Source organism: Syngnathoides biaculeatus, chromosome 8, assembly GCF_019802595.1.
Source record: "Syngnathoides biaculeatus isolate LvHL_M chromosome 8, ASM1980259v1, whole genome shotgun sequence".
Lineage (NCBI taxonomy): Eukaryota > Metazoa > Chordata > Actinopteri > Syngnathiformes > Syngnathidae > Syngnathoides > Syngnathoides biaculeatus.
The window spans coordinates 4,896,334-4,919,492 of record NC_084647.1 but is presented as its reverse complement, the minus strand read 5'-3'; the positions used below and the strand labels follow the sequence as shown (position 1 = coordinate 4,919,492).

Sequence of the window (23,159 nt, the reverse complement as noted above, 5' to 3'; positions counted from 1 at the left end):
GGCATGGTGTCTCAGCTGGTAAAGAGTTGGCCTCACAGTTCTGAGGTCCCGGGTTCAATCCCAGACTCGCCTGTGTGGAGTTTCCATCTTCTCCCTGTACCTGTGTGGGTTTCCTCTGGCACATCCCAAAAACATGCAACATTAACTGGAGACTCTAAATTGCCCCTAGGTGTGATTGTGAGTGCGGCTATTTGTCTCAATGTGCCCTGCGACTGGCTGGCAACCAGTTCAGGGTGTAGGGTAACCCTCCTGCCCATTGAAAGCTGGGATAAGCTCCAGCGACCCTCATAAGGATATATATATATATATATATATATATATATATATATATATAATATATATATATATATATATGTATGTATAAATATAGTGTGCGGTGGGGGTTTTCTACGAAGGTTTGAACTTTGAGTATTCAAAAAAAATGTTAATGGCTGTCTGAGAAATGTTTACAAAGTGTCTGGTTAGGGGTTTATACAAAAGCATATTGCTTTCACACACACAAAAAGAAAATCCTGTTTTTCAGACTATTTTTTCCTCTGTTTTTCGGACTAATTTTTTCTGTTTTTTGAACAATTTTTTTTTCTCTCTGTTTTTTGAGCTTTTTTTCCCGAGTTTTTGGTACACATCGAACTCACGCAAGAACCTGTGAACTACAAATGACTCTTGGCGGACTCTGTAATCAGGAGAATGACCATCTTATTTATATTATTTATATTTAGTTGATGAGATTTTATTTTGATATGGGATTAAGACACTGGGAAATGCTCTTGTCTTTGAGTCACATAGATGGTATTGTTATTAGCTTATCGACTTTATGCAGGCACCTGCAGATTTTGCGTTTGTTCAGGAGAAAAGCCAATTTAGATCTGCTCGATGCAGCAATGTTTGTCCAGAATCAATTGGACAGATATGGCATGCTCCACGGATACAAGATGATGCATTTAAAATGCATTCAGGCTGGCTACATGGTGACTCAAGAGATGATTAGGAGACTGATGAAAAAACTGGACCTGTATGGTGTGCAACTGAGGCGCCAGAATCGGCTTCGCCGGCGTATGTACCAGAATCCCGACCCAATATTTTGGGGGATGTGTGCTCCTATGACAAACTCAAACCACTTGGGATCTGCATCAATGGTGCAATAGATGGGTTTTCACGCATGGTGATATGGCTACATGCTTACTCAACAAACAGTGATCCGAAGATAATTGCTGGACACTTTATTAATGAGGTGTCATCAAGGAATGGGACTTCTGTCCGAATTCGTTTCATACAGATGTTATGTGTATGAATCGAGCAATCACAACCAAAGAATAGAAAATTGGTGGGGCTTTTTAAGGAGGCAACATGTAAAGTTCTAGATGAACCTCTTCCAAGATTTAAAAGACTCAGATTTGTTTTCTGGTGACTTTCTGGACAAAAGTATCATTCAGTTCACATGTCTTGAATTAAAAGAGGTAAGGACTGGAACTCCATCCTCCCAATTGTCTTCCACTTCACAAAAAATAGAATGCCAACCTGTTGGTCAGTTTGTGTTGCAAGAACAGTTAGACATGAGGGTTAAGAGCTCACTCTAGGCTATATTTTAAACCTTAAGATGACAGTATTGTCATCTTAATATCATTACTTAAATGAAAATTACAAAATTAAATCAAGTTTGTTTTGTTTTAATAAATAGTTAAGCCTAGAATTGCGCAGATGTATAAACTGGCACTGATTTGTTCTACATATTGGCTAGTAAAGTGCAACATATGTACTCCAGTTGGTTTATGAAATGTGCAAGCTGATTTCATCACTATTTCTATTTAGAGAGAACTGCAGGAAGTTGTTCACGTCTGGAACACTCACAGAATTCGCTCATGCAGAAATGCTGCATCTCCAGGTCGTGGTCCAGTGATGATGTACACCCAACCTGAACTTTTTGCAGGCAGAGAGTACTTTAAAGAGGTATCTCAAGAAAAGATAGAGGCCTGCAGAGGGGAATGCCTCCAGGGAGGACCGTACCCCTGTGATGATACAGTGTTTGACATGTGTTGTCTTGCCATGGGAGAAGACAGCCTTCATCCACCTACCTCTGCAGAGGAAGCCATCGAGCTTTATATGTTCTTGCGTGCTTACATGCGAATGCAGATTTCATGATCACAATCTCCTCTACAGGATCAAATGACAGGCACATGGAACCCTCCAAAAATGGTCAAACTCAGTAGTGAATTTGCTCCTAATGGACATCTCCACGTTGTCCCCTGTGTATCTTTCTGTTCCAGAAAAGTAAACTTCCAATGTGTGGATGAAAAAACATGTAAAATCTTGGGTGCATTGTCTATCATTTATAATTAAAACTTTCTAATACATTGTGTCTGAGCGGTACGTAATGTAATGATCGTAATACTGTGTATACTTCATGTCAAGTGTACCTCTTATATACTGAGCAGTGAAACGTTTTTCTGTTTTGATACTTTTGTTTATTATAGCACTAAGGAATGATCACTTCCTAATTTTGCGGAGGCGGGGTTCCACTGTGAATTGGCTGTCTGTGTAATCTGCAGCAAAACAATTTGATGTAAAAACATTTTGTGAATATGATATATATGATTTTCTTATTATGTCATCATTCTATCAAATAGATCAGGTCAAATATTGTATTTGTACTGCAGGTATTTGAATCCCATTTCACTTTACATTTATGTTAAAATGCAGTAGTCATCAAACTTTTTGCAAATGAAGCATACTTATGAATGTTTTAATATGGCAAGCTCTTTATTGGAGTTTGCACATATTAGATACCCATAACGTTTCACAATGCAAGCATGCATGCAATGCAGCTGGAAACATGATGTCTCACAGAGCACGACTCTTGAACTGCACGACTAAACAGTTGACACACAATGGGTTTGCAAAACAAAAAAAAAATCACAAACCACCTTGTACCAGACTCACAAACACTGTCGTATTAACAATTAACATGAAGTAGAGATTCAAATTCCATTAAAATTTAACAGTAAAAACACAATGATGTTTCTAGCATACAAGCATTCCCATCCTAGACTGATAACAAAAGTGAATTGTTAACTGTTGATTGGGTAGACAAAAATGTTCACAATCAAACTGTGCTTATGTGAGTTATTTTTTCTTCGACTATTTATACAGCGCCTACACCAAGAAAATCTGCCATGGGCCACATTCACAGTCCAAACAATCATTACGAACTGAATGGGGAAGACACCTCTGTTTTTCCATTGAGAAACGCCTTGCTGCAATCCTGTCACCATAGGCTGGAATGTAAAAGGCCAAAGCAGCGTCATCCATTTCTCCAATAATCGAGGTGTCGATCTACATTTAAAAAAAGACAACATAAGACAAGATGAAACAAACTATTATCTCCAAGATTATTTACAGCTGTGTTTAATTCTTGGACAACAAATTACAAATCTCAGTTGCAGATAATAATGGACATTGTAAGGCAATAAAAATGGATTTTGAAGACCTCCATAGTGTCGCAAAGCATGCTGGAGGCATGTAAAAAGCTCCAAAATTGTTCTCGTGCCTGTGTGGGGTTTGCATGTTCTCCCCGTGCCGGCGTGGGTTTCCTCCGGGCACCCTGGGTTCCTCCCACATTCCAAAAACATGCAACATTAATTGGACACTCTAAAGTGCCCCTAGGTGTTATTGTGAGTGCGGCTGTTTGTCTCAATGTGCCCTGCGATTAGCTGGCAACCAGTTCATAGTGTACCCTGCCTCCTGCCCGTTGACAGCTGCGATAGGCTCCAGCACTCCCCACAACCCTCATGAGGATAAGCGGCAAAGAAAATTGATGGATGGATCATTACGCATTTCTATATCCTGCAAAAATGTGAAGAATAAACTCTTAATTGGATGCTATACAATGTTTCAAATACATAATTTTACTTCAGTTGGTCATATACATGTCTGCATTATAACTGGTAACAGTGATTGTACTTTAAGACACAAAAATATAAGTGACAAGTGTTTTGAACTGAAAAATTCAGTTCAAAATTCATTTTCAAGACCCTTATCCTGGTTAGGGCATGGGAGCCTATCCCAGCTGACTTGGGAGCAAAAGCCAGACAAGAACCTGTACTGGTCGCCAGTCAGTCACAGCGCACATATTGACACTGTCACTGAATTGGAAATGAACCTACACTGCCTGGATCAAAGTCAGGTGAGTGTATCATTACACCATCAGTGAAAAATACATAAGAGTATTTCAGTTTAAAAATAAACCGACTAATGAAGACTTTGGAAATGACCACTCCTTTTTTTTTAGATAAGCATAATAGTTCTCAAAATTATACTTTGTCCCCACCCCTACAATGTATTCTGTATTTTTCATTTTGAAATTCACTACTGAGCGTTTGACACCCCTGGTAAAAAATGTATAGGTAAAAGTAAAATCATATATTCATCCATACATTTTCTTAGCCGCTTAGCTTCACTAGGATCACGGGAGTGCTGGAACCTATCCCAGCTGTTCCCAGCCAATTGAAGGGCACATGGAGAGAGACAACAGTGGCACTTACAATCACACCTAAGGGGCAATTTAGAGTCTCTAATTAATGTTGCCTGTTTTCGGGATGTGGGAGGAAAGTGGACCGCCTGGAGAAAAGCCACATAGGCGCGGGGAGAACATGCAAACGCCACACAGGCAGGGCCAGGATTGAACCGTGGACCTCAGAACTGTGAGGCCAATGCTTTACAGCTGCATCACCATGCCGCCCTCAAATATTCTTTTGAATGTAAAATATGAGGAAATAATTTTAAAATCAATATACAGTATACCACCAGGAAGAAATTCCTTGTTACGTGATCTTGCTTCATTTTCTAAATACTCTCCTCCTGAACACCTCTGTTGCTTAGAAATTCCCACTTGACAGAGGCGAGGGGTTGAGGATGTAGCCATTACAATGCCGGCAATGAAAACATGTAGGGAAAATGCATCATCTATATGTGTCAGAATTTGAAAGTGAACTTGTCATCAAAAATTTAATGTGGTCACATAATTCACCACCAGAAGTTTTCGTTGTTTTTGCTGTGTTCTTGTGATGAAAGTCTTCACTGCTTATTCGTACACAATAACATTACTGACTCTAATAGTGCAGAAGACAAAACCCGGGACCTCAATGTGGGCTTTGTCCTGTTTTGTTTACAAGCTTACCTGGCTTACCTGGCCCATGTTAAAAAAGTATCACCCCTTTCATGTTTGAGTGCTTGTAAACTAATGTTACAACGAATGTCTCGTTCGACTTACGGAAGCATAGTGCTATTGTATACACGTGACGTTATAATGAAAAGCACGTTGTCAGGTCATGGACGAGCCATGAAAAGCATCAGTAAAACATAGTAACTGTTAAATACATACCGATGGGACATTGGCGTTCATCTACTACTTACTTGTATGCAGTCTACAACCAAACTGCAGTATATGGAGAACCATAAGGTGTTATTAATTGTGTAGCTTACCTGAATGGGGCCGCTAAAATAAACGCGTCATTTAAAGGCGGAAGTAATCTACCAAGTCATTTGTCGTTCACAGGTTCTCACGTGAGTTCGATGTGTCCCGATAACTCAGAAAAAAATAGTCTGAGAAACAGAGGGAAAACAATTAGCCCGAAAAAATGATTTTGTGTGTGTGTGTGACAGCAATACGCCTCCGTAGGTTTAATAGCTTATAAACATATATAAGAAATGAATGTTCAAATACCTATTTTCCTGTGGATCCCAGCTGACTCTGGGAAACAGTGACACCTACACACAATTTAGAGCCTTCCATTAACCAAGCATGCAAGTTTTGGGGTTTGGGAGGAAACCAAAGTACCCGTAGAAAAAAACACGAAGGCACAGGGAGAACATGCAATCTCCACACGCCGAGCCCGGATTTGAACCCGGGTCCTATTATCTTATTATTTTTCTTTCAGCTTGACCCGTTAGGGCTCGCCACAGAGAGCCATCTTTTTCCATCTAAGCCTATCTCGTGCATCCTCCTTTCTAACACCCACTGTCCTCATGTCCTCCCTCACAACATCCATCAACCTTCTCTTTGATTTTCCTCTCGCTCTTTTGCCTGGCAGCTCCATCCTCAGCACCCTTCTACCAACATACTCACTCTCTCGCCTCTTAACATCTCCAAACCATCAAAATCTGGTCTCTCTAACCTTGTCTCCAAAACATCCAACTTTGGCTGTCCCTCTAATGAGCCCATTTCTAATCCTATATATCCTGTTCACACCAAGTGAGAACCACAGCATCTTCATTTTTGCTACCTCAAGTTCTGCTCCCTGTTGTTTCTTCAGGGCCACCATCTCTAACTCGTACATCATGGCCAGCCTCACCACTGTTTTATAAACTTTGTCCTTCATCCTGACGAATACTCTTCTATCACATAGAACACCAGACACTTTCTGCCAACTGTTCCAGCCCCCTTGGACCCCTTTCTTCATTTCCTTACCCCACTCTCCATTGCTCTGTATTGTTGACCACAAGTATTTGAAGTCGTCCACCTTCGCTATCTCTTCTCCCTGTAGATTCACTCTTCCTACTCCGCCCCTCTCATTCACGCAAATATATTCTGTTTTACTTCGGCTAACCTGGGTCCCATTATGTATATTAGTCATTTAAACAAACTACAGCCGGATAACTAAAAGTAAACAAAACAAAAGTAATTGGATTCTCTTTACCATTAGGTGTGTTGCTTCAGCAATCCCATAAGGAGGCTAATTGCAATGTCAGTCAGCAGAGAGCAAACATCCGCCGAGGCCGAACGGTTCACAACACTCGCACATAAAAACAAAAAGATATGGTCATTTTTGCTAGTTAACAGACAACCTCCTTGTTCATGGAGCATAACAAATAGATGGGTGGTGAAAAAAAATGATTCTGGACATTAGACATCCCCATTGATGTCTGAGTGACTCAAACCTTGAAACTAAATTCTCATGTTCAGACCTTTAATGAGATCCTCACCAAAATATGATTGTTTGTCCTTGATTCAAACTGTTTTTTCCTTGCCCCATGCACCACCCCTTTACAACATTTCTTTTCAATTGTCTTGCTAATTTCTACTTTATTGCTTTTACTCTGTCTCACTTAAAGTAATGTTTTCGGCAGACCCAATGTTTCATCAAACCTGCCAAGGTGAAGTGTTTTATTTTTTGCAGACCATAAACGTAGGAAAATGCCATTTTTTTTTTAAATCATATGACAACAGAGACAGATTGAGACTAAAAGAGAAAATGAAAGGTAGGACGCGGTTTGTGACATGTAAGAACTTCAATAATTTTGTTGAAAACGTGATTCAAATATTTCTTTGAAGTACACCAGTTACATTTAGGGGTTGATGGGACAAAACATACAGAGTTTACCTAAATGAACTTTATTTACGGTAATTAGTGGTCACTTGTAACACTGACTCTAGGGAACATGGGAGGTGGTTATTGTATAAAAAACCTTGGTAATTTTTCACACAAATACTTGGGTTGAAGTAGGGTCATAAACCAATTTATGTCCAACTTGTTCATTTACTGCAAAATACTGAATAAAACAATTACTTCGGGCAAATCTAGAACTGCGTAACTGACTAAAAATAAAAAATGGAAAATGAAGGAACTGAATACATACATTTTCTAGATTCCTTCACTTGCGAACCATGACCATTACCATTACCATTTACGACTGGGTAACTGTTGGCATGTAGTTTGTTTTTTGCCTCGTAAGCATGTCTCTTCGGTCATGCTGTTTTCCGGGTTCTTTAGACAAACTAAGTGTACATACTATACGCATTACGTAACGTTGTCTGATTGATTAATCGCTGCCAGTGTATGTAGCGTACATATTACGTCCCCGCCTGTGTCAGCTTAAAATAGTCCAACAGTTCATAAAACAGAGCACTTACCAAAGTTAGACAACAAAATTTTTACAGATCTTGGACCTCAATCTACACATAAGGTACAACAGATTAAAAGGCACACACTCAATTTTTGAAAAAATTCAAAATTTTCAAGTGTGCCTTATCGTCCAGAAAATTCGATCATTGCTCGTAACCTATAACCACATCCATGGAAGGACCCATATAGAAGACTGCCAATAATTGAGGTAAAAAAAAGTCAGCAGTAGAAGACACTTCCCCTACAGCAACCTAAATGAAGTAAGCTACAAGTTCTTTCAGGCATCTGCCAGTTAATTTAATTCCTTAAACGATTCCACATACCTCTCTAATCCTGTGGTTTACCACAAATGAATAGAAGACATATTTGAGTTCACCCATAACTTGTGATGCAGTCAGGAAAAGGAAAACTGCCCAACCCTACTACACCAAAAATACAAAATACATTCCTGACCGATTACCCAGTAGACTTATAATTTCTGTACGTGTGTAAATGGGCTAAGTGTATATATTATTTCCTACTGCTCTTGTATTGCCTCTTTAACCCTGAGCTAATCTCGCATGAGCCTGTACATCAGCACACAGTAATATGACAACAAAGACAGAGCATATGCCTTGTATTAGTGTCTGTCATCGTCATGGCACATATATCCAAAACATCGTGTGAGTAAAGTTCTGGTCCCTTCTTCAAGCAAATCTTTTCATTGTAAACTGTTGCCAACCAGGATCTTTGTGGGGCCACAACTTGCGATACACTGGGGATGGCTGATGTGGGGACCATGTGTGACCCCAAGAGGAGTTGCTCTGTCATTGAAGATGATGGCCTGCCATCAGCATTTACAACAGCCCATGAACTCGGTAAGATGTGTTGCTTTACACTTCAGTTGTGTTTGCCAAGTTGTGGTTTTGATCGATAAAACCCAATTTGACTTGCGTTTTCATTGCAACAATGTGGAACGTTTGGTGTTAGCCATCTCAGCTATGCAAATACTGGTATGTCATAGCGTCACAACACAGTAGAACTCACCAATGAACTAAACAGTGAAAAAAACACGATCTGGTTTAGTGGTGACTAGGGATAAGTCTTTGAAAAAAGGGTCACCCTAAACTAGTGATATTTAAGAAACAATGTAACTAGGATTATAACTCCTTATAATGGAAATAAATAATGCAACACACTGAACTGCAATGCTTAGGGGGGCACTTACAAACAGGGATTATCTATTGATCCCTCCACTAAACCATAAAATGATAACAATGAAATGACGATAAAAAAATTAGCTACACTATTGTCCTCAGTGGCTAAATTACCAGGTTAGCTCTAAAATAAACACCAAAGTCCCCTAGAGAGGCATTGTATGACATTGCTCTCACATACTGAATGTAATTTAATAAGTAGTTAAACAATTTCCCCAAACATGTTTGTCTCGTAATTGATCACACTGAATCCACAATTTCTTTCTTTTTGAAAGTTCTTCATGTTCTTACTAAAGGAAAGAAATATTTTCAATGGGAACTGAATTCCCCTGTCAGGCCTGGTTAAGCACATGTACATGTGGTGTATGCCATGTTTCATATTCCCATGCATAGCTGCATTCCTGCCTGCTATGACATCAGCTTCAAATCAGTCCAATTTTAGTCAGCTCAGCCTTCTCCATACACAGTGAAAAGATGTCTGGCAAAGCCTTAAAAAATGATGTCATATGCATCACTGTTGACTCCAGAAACATAACAGTACATATTGTACCCAATAACTTCAATAAACTGAACATAGAAAAACTTAAATGAAGATGTGATCTTTTTTTCATCTTCCCTTCCCACGCTATCCTCTTAGGTCATGTCTTCAACATGCCCCATGACAACGTGAAGGCATGTGAGGAGGTCTTTGGGAAACTAAAAGACAACCACATGATGTCCCCGACTCTAATTCAGATTGACAGGAGTCGTCCCTGGTCTGTGTGCAGTGCAGCCATCATTACTGAATTTCTGGATCGAGGTCATGGTTCGTAAACACTTCTTGACTCACAGAGTGCAGATTCTGTCTCGGTGCTATGTTCTCAGTAGGTTCTGATTTGATTGTATATCATTAAAAGAGAGATAGTGGATAAACTAGGTTTAGAAAATTAAAGGATGGATATATGCATGTATAACTGAACAATTCTAATAACTTGTTTGTTACGTCCTTGACATCATTGTAGAGCAACATAATAGCTTGGATTATTTTCTTGGCCCCATCACACCGCCAATCAGATTTCATACTCGCCTCTGAAAAAAAATGCAGAGGTCAGTCATGCCCCTCAGCTTCTTATGGGAAATGAAGGGCTGATGATTTCTGTAGGCATGGCATGCTAGAATACAGAATCATAGGGTCTAAGGTCAAAACAGTCTACCGAATGCTTGTTCTAATATCACATATGACATGACTACTTCATTATTGCCTGTGTTACTAAATTGCTACTTAATCTACAATCCTGTTCAGTATGCATCCATCCATCCATCCATCCATCCATCCATCCATCCATCCATCCATCCATCCATCCATCCATCCATCCATCCATCATCCATCCATCCATCCATCCATCCATCCATCCATCATCCATCCATCCATCCAGCCCCCTTTTTGCTGAGCCACTTATCCTCACAAGGGTAGCAGGAGTGCTGGAGCCTACCTCAGCTATCTTCAGGTATTAGGCGGTCTACACCCTGAACTGGTTGCCATACAATCGCAGGACAGATATAAACAAAAAAAAACATTCGCCGTCACATTCACACCGACGGGCAATCTAGAATCTTTAGTTAATTTCCCCCCGACCCCCATTACGATGACAATACATTCAGCACCCCGGTCCCCATCCCCTGGTAATTACCTCGTGAGAGGTTGGCTGCTTGTAAAGTAGATCATCTTGGGGTAAAAAAGTGTGGCCACCCCTGCTCTAACCAGTCAGTCAACATGCTACTGCACCAATTTGAATATTCACAATACACAGTAATTTACACTTTTCCATTTTCTTGTCAGGACAACAGGAATTTTGATTGAATGTTCCCTGGTGTCTGTGGTACCAAGGAGAGAAAAAGACTACAGCAAAAAAGACAACAACTTTAAAATGCAAACCTATTGTATTGGCCTCTTGGAATGCAAAATCCAGAAGTGGAAGATTAGACGGATGTGTCCCCTTTAAGATGTGTTTTTTTTTTTCAGCAATAAGCAGATGTAAGATGAAAGCTATCCTTCCTGATTATGGGAGAGAGAAATATCAGATGCTCTTTAAAACCTCTTGGCTTTGTGGGTTTCATACAAGATGCAGACGGTGAAAAATGGTATTCGTCCTCTGCTTTGGGTTTTTGTAGCTTCCTAAAACAAATTGAACCCTCTGATCAACATACAGTAGTTCACAACCAACTGGTGAGCAAAATATGTCAATAACAGGTAGATTTTCAAATATTTCTTTTCAAAGTCCTACGCTGTGAATGTAACACTGATAGGATTAACACATGGCTCATTTTAACAATGCACATACGTAACACAATCTCTGGAGTAGAATAAACACTACTAACTCCTTCTTCCTCTTCTTTCCTCTTGGACTTATCCCATTTGGGGTCACTACATCACTTCACCCTTCTAAGCCTTTCTCCTGCATACTCTTAACAGTGACTGTTCCCCTGTCTTTCCTCACTACATCAATAGCTGCAACTCTGGTCTTCATCTTCAGGCACTCTGCTCCCTGTCGACTCCATCCTCATCATCCTTCAATCAATATACTAGCTACAGTATGTCTCCTCTACATGTGTCCAAAACATCTTAGTCTGCTCTCTCTAACTTTACTCTGGGTAAAGAATTTTCTATTGCATAAAATACATGACACTTTCTTCCACTGTTTCAAATCTGATTGGATCTGTTTTTTCTCCTCCTTTCCTCACTCACCATTGGTCTGGACCCTGAAAATTGCAAGTCCACCACTTTTGCTATCTCTTCTCTCTAAAGCCTCACTATTTACCGTAATTTCTCGAGTATAATGCGTCCTGAAGTATAATGCGCACCCCCAATGTTGACCTAAAAAATCGGGAAAACCCTTCTTCCAGTGTACAATGCGCACCACCAATTTGCTGCTACCCATTTGTTCAAAATATTAGGAATTATCTGTATTTATATTTTGTTAGGCTTGTACTTGTATTGTTTTTCAAAAACTGTCCATGCAACAATTATTAATAATAATCATTGCTCATGTGCTGATGTAGCTGTAATATATAACTCGGGACAAGCCACAGGACACACTTCTCCTGGTCCCTGCAATTGTTAGAACAGAATCCCCCAACCAACTTAAATAAATGCACATAAAATTTTATTAATACTGTTGATAACACATATTACAGTCTTAAATAAATGAACTATTTAACACTGTTTAACTTAAACATTTTTTGCAATAAATATTTATAAAAGGTTTGCGCATAATGCAGTTTATCCACTACATTACACATCCTTGGGAAAGACTTCAAAAGAAGCATCTGACTCATCTCCATTCTGAAAAATATCCATCGCTACCTTTGGTGCATCACTGTCAAACTCATCATTGATGAATTGGACCAGTTCTGGTGCCTCTTGGATTCATGAACAGTAATCCCATCTTTCTCCCACAGCATGTCATCCTCTGTGCCGTCCATGGCGTTTGTGAGGAAACATTTATTGAATCCCAAGAATCTTCTATCCATCCATTTTCCAAGGCGCTTATCCTCATAAGGGTCACAAGGAGTGCTGGAGCCTATCCCAGCTGTCAACGGGCAAGAGGCAGGGTTCACCCTAAACTGGTTGCTAGTCAATCGCAGGGCACATCGAGACAAACAGCCACACTCACAATTAGACCTAGGGCAATTTCTTCTTCTTTTCCTTTCGGCTTGTCCCGTTAGGGGTCGCCACAGCGTGTCATCTTTTGCCATCTTAGCCTATCTCCTGCATCTTCCTCTCTAACCCCAACTGCCCTCATGTCTTCCCTCACCACATCCATAAACCTTCTCTTTGGTCTTCCTCTCGCTCTTTTGCCTGGGAGCTCCATCCTCAGCATCCTTCTACCAATATACTCATTCTCTCGCCTCTGAACATGTCCAAACCATCGAAGTCTGCTCTCTCGAATCTTGTCTCCAAAACATCCAGCTTTGGCTGTCCCTCTAATGAGCTCATTTCTAATCCTATCCAACCTGGTCACTCCGAGCGAGAACCTCAACATCTTCATTTCTGCCACCTCCAGTTCAGCTTCCTGTTGTTTCTTCAGGGCCACCGTCTCTAATCCGTACATTATGGCCGGCCTCACCACTGTTTTGTAAACTTTGCCCTTCATCCTAGCAGACACTCTTCTGTCACATAACACACCAGACACCTTTCGCCAGCTGTTCCAACCTCCTTGGACCCGTTTCTTCACTTCCTGACCACACTCTCCATTGCTCTGTATTGTTGACCCCAAGTATTTGAAGTCGTCCACCCTCGCTATCTCTTCTCCCTGTAGCCTCACTCTTCCCCCTCTACTTTTCTCATTCACGCACATATATTCTGTTTTACTTCGGCTAATCTTCATTCCTCTCCTTTCCAGTGCATGTCTCCATCTTTCCAATTGTTCCTCTGCATGCTCCCTGCTTTCACTGCATATGACAATATCATCTGCGAACATCATGGTCCAAGGGGATTCCAGTCTAACCTCATCTGTCAGCCTATCCATTACCACTGCAAACAGGAAGGGGCTCAGAGCTGATCCGTGATGCAGTCCCACCTCCACCTTAAATTCCTCTGTCACACCTAAGGCACACCTCACCATTGTTCTGCTGCCATCATACATGTCCTGTACTATTTTAACATACTTCTCTGCCACACCAGACTTACGCATGCAGTACCACAGTTCCTCTCTTGGTACTCTGTCATAGGCTTTCTCTAGATCCACAAAGACACAATGTAGCTCCTTCTGACCTTCTCTGTACTTTTCCACGAGCATCCTCAAGGCAAATAATGCATCTGTGGTACTCTTTCTAGGCATGAAACCATACTGTTGCTCGCAGATACTTACTTCTGTCCTGAGTCTAGCCTCCACTACTCTTTCCCATAACTTCATTGTGTGCCTCATCAACTTTATTCCTCTATAGTTCCCACAGCTCTGAACATCCCCTTTGTTCTTAAAAATGGGAACTAGAACACTTTTCCTCCATTCTTCAGGCATCTTTTCGCCCGCTAGTATTCTGTTGAATAAGTTGGTCAAAAACTCCACAGCCATCTCTCCAAATTGCTTCCATACCTCTACCGGTATGTCATCAGGACCAACTGCCTTTCCATTTTTCATCCTTTGTAGTGCCTTTCTGACTTCCCCCTTAGTAATCATTTCCACTTCCTGGTCCTTCACTCTTGCCTCTTCAACTCTTCCTTCTCTCTCATTTTCTTCATTCATCAACTTCTCAAAGTATTCTTTCCATCTATTTAGTACACTCCCGGCACCAGTCAACACATTTCCATCTCTATCCTTAATCACCCTGACCTCCTGCACATCCTTCCCATCTCTATCCCTCTGTCTGGCCAACCTGTAGAGATCCTTTTCTCCTTCTTTCGTGTCCAACCTGGTGTACATGTCTTCATATGCCTCTTGTTTAGCCTTTGCCACCTCTACCTTTGCCCTACGTCGCATCTCGATGTACTCCTTTCGCCTCTCCTCAGTCCTCTCAGTATCCCACTTCTTCTTCGCTAATCTCTTTCCTTGTATGACTCCCTGTATTTTGGGGTTCCACCACCAAGTCTCCTTCTCCCCTTTCCTACCAGAAGACACACCAAGTACTCTCCTGCCTGTCTCTCTGATCACCTTGGCTGTCGTCGTCCAGTCTTCCGGGAGCTTCGGTTGTCCATCGAGAGCCTGTCTCACCTCTTTCCGGAAGGCGGCACAACATTCTTCTTTCTCAGCTTCCACCACATGGTTCTCTGCTCTACCTTTGTCTTCTTAATCTTCCTACCCACCACCAGAATCATCCTACATACTACCATCCTATGCTGTCGAGCTACACTCTCCCATACCACTACTTTACAGTCAGTAACCTCCTTCAGATTACATCGTCTGCACAAAATATAATCTACCTGCGTGGTTCTACCTCCGCTCTTGTAGGTCACTATATGTTCCTCCCTCTTCTGGAAATAAGTGTTCACTACAGCTATCTCCATCCTTTTTGCAAAGTCCACCACCATCTGCCCTTCAAAGTTCCTTTCCTGGATGCCGTACTTACCCATCACTTCTTCATCGCTCCTGTTTCCTTTACCAATATGTCCATTACAATCTGCACCAATCACAACTCTCTCGCTGTCTGGGATGCTCAGAACTACTTCATCTAGTTCCTTCCAGAATTTCTCTTTCAACTCTAGGTCACATCCTACCTGTGGTGCATAGCTGCTAACCACATTATACATAACACCCTCAATTTCAAATTTTAGTCTCATCACTCGATCTGATACTCTTTTCACCTCCAAGACATTCTTAGCCAGCTCTTCCTTTAAAATAACCCCTTCTCCATTTCTCTTCCCATCTACTCCGTGGTAGAATAATTTAAACCCTGCTCCCAAACTTCTAGCCTTACTACCTTTCCACCTGCTCTCTTGGATGCACAGAATATCAACCTTTCTCCTAATCATCATGTCAACCAACTCCTGTGCTTTTCCTGTCATAGTCCCAACATTCAAAGTCCCTACACTCAGTTGTAGGCTCTGTGCATTCCTCTTTTTCTTCTGACGCTGGATCCGGTTTCCTCCTCTAGACCTAGGGCAATTTAGAGTGTCTAATTAATGTTGCATGTTTTTGGGATGTGGGAGGAAACCAGAGTGCGTGGAGAAAACCCATGCAGGCACGGGGAGAACATGCAAACTCCACACAGGCGGAGCCGGGATAGAACCCAGGTCCTCAGAACTGGGAGGCCAACGCTTTACCAGCTGATTCACCGCACTGCCACAATGTGATTGTATTTTTATTTTTCATCCACACCTAAATAAAATGCGCTGTATTGACTTTTTGAAAATATTTTTGGAAAAAGTGGAGCATTATTTTCGAGAAATTACGATACTCTCCATGCCCCACCCCCCATGCTTGATTGCTCATATATTGTGTCTTACCTCTTCTAAACTTCATGTCTCTTCTTTCTTATATTGCCTACCTCCATCTTACTAAATGTTCCTCCAGCTACTCTGTGCTCTCACTGCAGATCATAGAGTCATCTGCATTATGAACATGATGGTCCATTGGGATTCAGGTTTAACCTTACCTGTGAGCCAACCTATTGTTATGCAAGAGTCTCAGAACAGATCCCTGATGCATTACTAGCTCCACCCAGAGCCCCTTGGTCACACCCACAGACAGTGTTAGTTTCTGATGTGGATATTATGGTCAGCTGGCATCCTATGGAGGGCAGCACTCGCATCCCATTGGTACTGGGCCAAGTTGGCACAATCAACAGTGCGCCATTCAGTCCTGGTCTGCCTCTGCCCACAGCACACGACACCACTGTCCTATTGGTCTCACGCATGTTCTGTAGAATCTTAATATACAGACCCTTTCCAAAAAATTAGAATATCCTTTCTTGAGTCCAACACCACTAAATCACTGAGAACAGCATTTTGAAATGGGATGTTGCTGATAACTTTGGTCACAACAGCCTCATTGTCAGGTTCACCAATCAGACGTTCATTAAACAGGACAAAAAAGGAAGCAAAGACACCAGTTCAAGTCTCGCGAGGAGAGAGGAGAGGAACTGTCTCGTACAATTCACCACTGCACTCTGATTATCCTCACCTCTATTTATTTAGTTTTGAAACGCCCCTTATTTACATGGATGTTACAAAAAGGAGACGACAAGCAAAACAGTTTGAAACAAAGTTTGTTCATCTGCATGTGCGTGTGTGTGAGATTGCTGAATACATGTGTGGTCATCATTTCTTTAACAGGCAGCAGTTCTAACAGTTCTGATTATTAGATGTTTTTGTTCTTGCTATCTCCTGCTAGGAGGCTGCCACGTTATCTAGGGCAGAGCAAAGCATTTCTTTATTGGAAGCAAATGTATGATAATTATGATAACAATTATTCCTATTCTAAAGCCAACTGCAAGTCTGCTATCTTCATGCTGTAGGCATCTATTGCTAAAGTCCACTTCTGTCTAGGTGTCAGCAGATTTCACATGCTGCATGTGTACAAATTTTACCAGCTGTTCCATTTCTGGCATAACATCATCAATCATGCATTCTTCTGTTTGGAAGAGTATTTTGAATAAATTGATGTGATGAAGCTGAGGAAGTGGAGTATGAGGAGAGTGAGAGGGTCATGTAGCCTATCATTGATTGATTTGACTTTCCCTGGCCTTTCAACATCTCCATGACTGGCAAAGTAGCTTTTGAGAGCCTCAAATTGTGTCTTCTTTTTACCACTTTTTGCAGAGATAGCCATCGTGTTGGGCAATGATTGAGGATTTGTTTATGCTCAGTGTTCGTAAAGCCTTGAAACTCCTTAAAATCCTCCATTCGTTTTGAGCTGTTCTTAAAAACAAAAAGATATCCACCAGCAAGTCGACATTCACTGGCAGCGTCTTCAGTCCATTTTTTACACAGAGATTGCCAAGGTGGCAAATGCATTGAAGGCTCCACACAACCTCATTATTTTCTAAGATTCTTGAGAGAACAGAGTTTTTCTTTCCAACCATAGTGTTATAATTGTCACTAGTAAATCCCACGACATTTGTCCACGGGATGTCTTTTTCTTGGAACAGTTCATCAATAATGGCAAAGATTGCTGATGCTGTACCTGATGCCAACTCTGGTAAATCAAGGAATCAGGTTTTCGTGTTATCACCATCAAAAAAGTGAGCCAATACAACCAGTCTCTTTTTGGTGCTGCGGTTGCTTTTGTCAATCATGAGGGTAAAGGGCTGAGTTCTGCAGTGTTCAATGATATGGTGTGTGTAGTCGTGTGGTAGGCTCTAGGCTCTGCTTTATGATCATCATTGCGTTTGTCCTCCGACAAGCAAACCCCTGAAAAAATAAAGATCATACTGTTATGATAATAATAAAAATGAGTTTAACCACATTATAAATACTGGTATAGTCATATATTATTCTATCTATAAAAAATGTATTTGTGTGTATATATATATATATATATATATATATATATATCACTACAGTTAACAATTCTATTTCATTCCCTTTTTTTGCAATTAAAGAGACCGCAATGTCCAGGACTTGAAATAAAAGATATTTTTTATTTGTTAATAGGAGCAAATATTTACATTAAATGAAAACAAAATGAGTTTAATAAAAATAAAATAATAGGAAAATTGAATAATACAATAATTCAAATAATTTTATTGTAATGGCAATCAGACCATTGTTGCCTTTATGCCATGAATGTCAGTAAGAAATTAGGATACATATGATAATATTTATCCTAGCTGTCTGTGAATCCAGGATCATAGACTTCACGAAGTCAGAGAAGTGGTCAGCAGCCAAAAAACGGGATACTGTGCTCTGCAAGAAAATGGCAGAAGGGAATTTCTGCATTTGTAAATTTGTGGGATGCCGCTGGATCAGCAGTAGAGACCAAGTGCTTGGTCAATAAGACGTGTGATTTGCTTTTAGCTCCATTTTCCACGTGTCTGGTAGTTTTAAAATGGCTCTTCAAATCGTAAAATCCACTAGCAGCAACTTTCACATCCTTTTTCCACGGAACGGAGAACAAGAACTCAGGACCTTTTGTTGATGATTTAATCCATCCATCATATTCACTTTGGAGAGACTCCCATTCTTTTTGGTGTCAACTCGATCCTTGAGTTCTTCTCTTCCTAATTGGCGGTCCTTCCATGTCTAGCCGGGCCAGTCCACACACCCTGGCTACACTGCGCTGTGTTCTGGTACATAGAGGGAGAATGGACACAGAGGTTGCTGTCTGACTGGTGTTTTATTCCTGCATCATATGAAATGAAACCAAGAGTGTGAGGTTCATGCCATCCAAAAGGCCACCTCTCGCAATCAGATTAATGGCCCGGCTACACATGCATACACATACTTTCACGATTATAACTGGTTGATTCTTCAATTACAACACAAATGCCTGACTTCAAAATATACAGAAACGGAAATAACATGACACGCGTGCACATTAGAGCCGAATTGAGTAAAACGAGATCCGTCTTACAAAAAACACACTTTTTTTCCCAATTTTTTTTCCGTACAAAATATGTTATAAGGCATACACAATTTCATGATCAAAAAACGTATAAATTATGGGAAAAACCTATAAGTTGACAGGTATGTTAACAGATCCTCAATCATGAAGTCCTCTCAAACATTCTGGTAGATTGTTACAGTGACTTTGGATTTAAAGAAAGCATAGTTTACCAACAACTGCACTGTACGTAGAACCCCAAATCATGACCCACAAGTTGATATGTCGCATTGGACCTCAACCAGCTTTGGTTCTGTTCTTCATCTGTGTTTCTCCAAACCCTTAGACCAGGGGTCGGGAACCTATGGCTCGCGAGCCACACCTGGCTCTTTTGGTGGATGCGTATGGCTCGCATACTGTATACAGCAAGGCTGCTCAATGTGTCCATCGCGATCGGGAAGTTCTGGTAAATCGCATGAAAAGAAAAAAAGACGTCAGCCTGACATGTAACTTTCTCTAACAACGACCTGCTGCACAGCCTCCAATCATGGCCACATACTCTTCTTCCTAGTTTACCTTGCACCGCCCCACTCCTCCGCTCTTAAAGGGGTACACTCATAATTACAAATGTTACACTCCATACGCAGACTATCAGTGTGGTTTATAATGACAAAGTGCTTTTGCGCTGCACACCACCGGAATCATTTTTTTCCTTTTTTTACTTAAAGCCGTGCCTCTGTCGGCGAGCATTGTTGGGAGCGCACATAAGTGGGGAGAAATGAAAAAATTCAACCTGCAGACCAGCTGATTGTGAAAACTTGGAACGCACCTCCCGTTATGTACTGACAATGTTTGGTTCTACCTATGCAAAGTCTTTCTCACATTAAAAAAAAAACTTCAAGACCAACCTCCGTTCATGAATAGCGGATGGAAGTCTCAAAGCCTGCATGAAGTTTAGTCTAATGACGTATGAAACAGACGACTAAACCATCAGCAAAGAAATCGCATTCATGGTAAAAAGTACTTTTGTCAGGATTGGTTAGCAACAGTATAATGCTATTCAAATGAGTTTAGAGACTTATTGTACTCTTAAAGTGTTGGTCTTACATTAAATGCACTTGTATTCAGTTTTAAAGCTGTTGGAAGGCTCTTTTGGAAATACATTTTTAAAATATTTGTCATATATGGCTCTCTCAGCCTCAAAGGTTCCTGACCCCTGCCTTAGACCTTGATTCACGAATAAAAGCCACACTTTACTTTTGTCAGAAAAGAGGACCCTGGACCACTGGCCAACAATCCGGTCCTTCTTCTCCTTGGCTGAGTTTAGACGCTTGCTACCTTGGCTAAGGTTCAGAAGTGGTTGGACCTAAGGAACCTGACAGTTGTACCCCAATGTGAATGTGGTGGTTTTTGAAGCTGTGACTCTTACCTCATTCCAATCTTTCTGGCTATCTGCTACATTCTTGAATCTTCTCTGTTTGATAATATGCTGAACTGACGATAAGTTGATTCTGTGTAAATGTGACCATAAAACAATGATTTGCAATTGGTTGACCAGTGTAATCGATGTCTAGCAAGCCAGCTGTCATATTGTAGAAAGCAACGCTATTTGTCAGGGGAAGGATCTTTTTCCTTTTCTCTCATTTTTTTTACTAGCTTTTATCTTTAGCAATAATTTGCGTAATTAATTTTCAACCCCTTTTTTTCCCCCCAAGTGCTCATTAACAATACAATATGATCAAATTTGAGTCACTGATGGTGTAATGTGGGTTTAGTTTTCACTCTGTGATGGTGTGAAACTGAAGGGGTGGTTGTCTGTTTGTTTGTCCCGATGTGACATGTGATTGATTGGAAATCAGGCCATGGTATAGTATGCCTTTCGCATAAAGTCAGCCGGGACAGGGTCCAGCCCTCTGCATCCCTGAACAGGAAAAGCAGACACAGACGTGGATGGATGTTTTTGTTGTTGTTGGTTCTTTTTTGTAATGATATACTGGAATGAAGAACATGAAATTGATTGTTTTTGCAGCTTTTTTTTTATGTTTTTGTTTTAGGAGACTGTTTGCTGGATCAGCCCCAGAGGCAGCTGTCTCTCCCAGATAACCCACCCGGCTCCAGTTACACTCTACACAGTCAGTGTGAACTGGCTTTTGGGGACGGCTCCAAGCCTTGCCCCTACATGCAGCCTTGCTCCAAGTTGTGGTGCACAGGGAAGGCCCGTGGACAACTGGTCTGTCAAACCAGACACTTTCCCTGGGCAGATGGCACCAGCTGTGGCACTGGCAGAGTGTGTTATCAAGGGGCCTGCACTGAAAGGAACACTACCCCTCATATCAAGGTAAGATATACTGTATTAAAGGAAAAAATGGAAATTTCATTCTGAATAAGCACGTACTTAGCAGATCCTTGCTCTTTTTACTTTTTCACCACTTAGATTAATTGAGTGTGTTGTTATTTTTGGAAGCAATCGGTGCTCGTGAGTAAAGCTCCAAAGATGGTGTTGTTTTAGATGGCATGCCACACCGGTAAACATTGTAAAATCTGCAGTTCTTTAACACATACCTTACAGTAATATACTTTGTGATTTTACAGTAATTAACTACAATTTCCATAGCATTATATCATTTTGGTGGACATCACACTGAGTCATTGTATTTTCCATGCTGTACAACTGTGAAAGTGCGTGGCTCCCAGCATGCATTGTGGCATAAAATGTTGAATTGTTGCCATAATAAATGGGTTTAATTCTTAATTTTTATGATCAATAAGGATTAATAGCAGCACGGTGACTCCACTGTAAAGCATTGGCTCACAGTTCTAAGGACCCGGGTTCAATCCCGGGTCCTCCTGTGTGGAGTTTGCATGTTCTCCCTGTGCCTGCTTGGGTTTTTCCGGGCACTCCGGTTTCCTCCCACATCCCAAAAACATCCAACATTGATTGGGCACTCCAAATTGCTCCTAGATGTGATTGTGAGTGTGACTGTTTGTCTCCGTGTACACTGAGATTGGCTGGTAACCAGTTTAGGGTGTACCTTGCCTTCTGCCCGTTGACAGCTAGGATAGGCTCCAGCACTCCCACGACCCTTGTGAGGGTAAACTGCCAAGAAAATGGATGAATGGATAAGGATTAATGTAGCATTGATCATTTGTGTTTATGTTACCTGTCGTTTATTAAATGTGTCTCTTTTTTAACTCTCACGTTACATCAGGGGTGTCAATCTCAAATTCGCAGTGGGCCAAAATTTTAAATTGAACAGGCCAAGGTTGAACAAATGAACCTTTTAATATGGAACCAAACAAGTGTGTAATACTAGTAAGACGGGCGGGCCAGCTGTAATATTAATTTAAAATTGCGATGTGGGCCAAATATAATTACACCGCGGACCAAGAGTTTGACACCTATGCGTTACATGTATGTTGAACTTTTTTTCATGTGGTCATTGTGGTCAGTTCTCTTAGTATCTGGTCTACTTCTCTTCCAAACCAAAAAAGCTCCTATTTGCCTTGTGCAACACAACAGCACCATCATGAATCAAAACATTGATTTGACACTGCAGTAAGTTACTGTAATTCAAATTTACAGTAATGTGCTAGCCCCAGTGTTGGTGCAGGCCCCGTAGCTCAGTGGTTAGAGCATGGGTTTGGTAAACCAGGGGTTGTGGGTTCGTATCCCACTGCCGCCTCCACTCCCTGAGAACGGTTGTGTCAGGAAGGGCATCCTGCATAAAAATTGTGCCAAACATATATGTGCGTTCATCTGAGATGACATACTGTGGCGACCCTGAAAGGGACAAGCGGAAAGAAACCATCCGTGCTAGCCCCAGTGTTGCCAACACATTACTGTAATGTTCTATTTACTGACCAAAAATTCAGGGGAGGTTTGTCTCTGTGCGCACTTCCTCTGTGATACTTTGTTCGCCTACTGCATCTTCGTCATGAGTAGATCAATTTTTTCAGAATTCCTTCACACTTTTCGTAGTTGGATGTCTGCAATTTCCATCTTGCCAGAATTATTTCTCAATTAATTGAGCAAGACATTTTGGCAAGATTGAGCAAACTGTTTTAGCACGAAATTACGAGAACTCAGTGACCAATCCAATTGTAAA

At 41.0% G+C, this 23,159-nt stretch overlaps 1 protein-coding gene across 1 annotated transcript in view; it reads left to right on the top strand.

Moving 5' to 3' along the window:
- Positions 1-23,159, top strand: part of LOC133504632 (A disintegrin and metalloproteinase with thrombospondin motifs 15) — a 29,533-nt gene that overhangs the window by 2,242 nt on the left and 4,132 nt on the right. Inside the window, exons 2-4 of the mRNA XM_061827092.1 lie at positions 8,623-8,755; positions 9,732-9,899; positions 21,108-21,391. Of these exons, the coding sequence (XP_061683076.1) occupies positions 8,623-8,755; positions 9,732-9,899; positions 21,108-21,391 (585 nt within the window). The remainder of the gene's footprint in view (positions 1-8,622; positions 8,756-9,731; positions 9,900-21,107; positions 21,392-23,159) is intronic.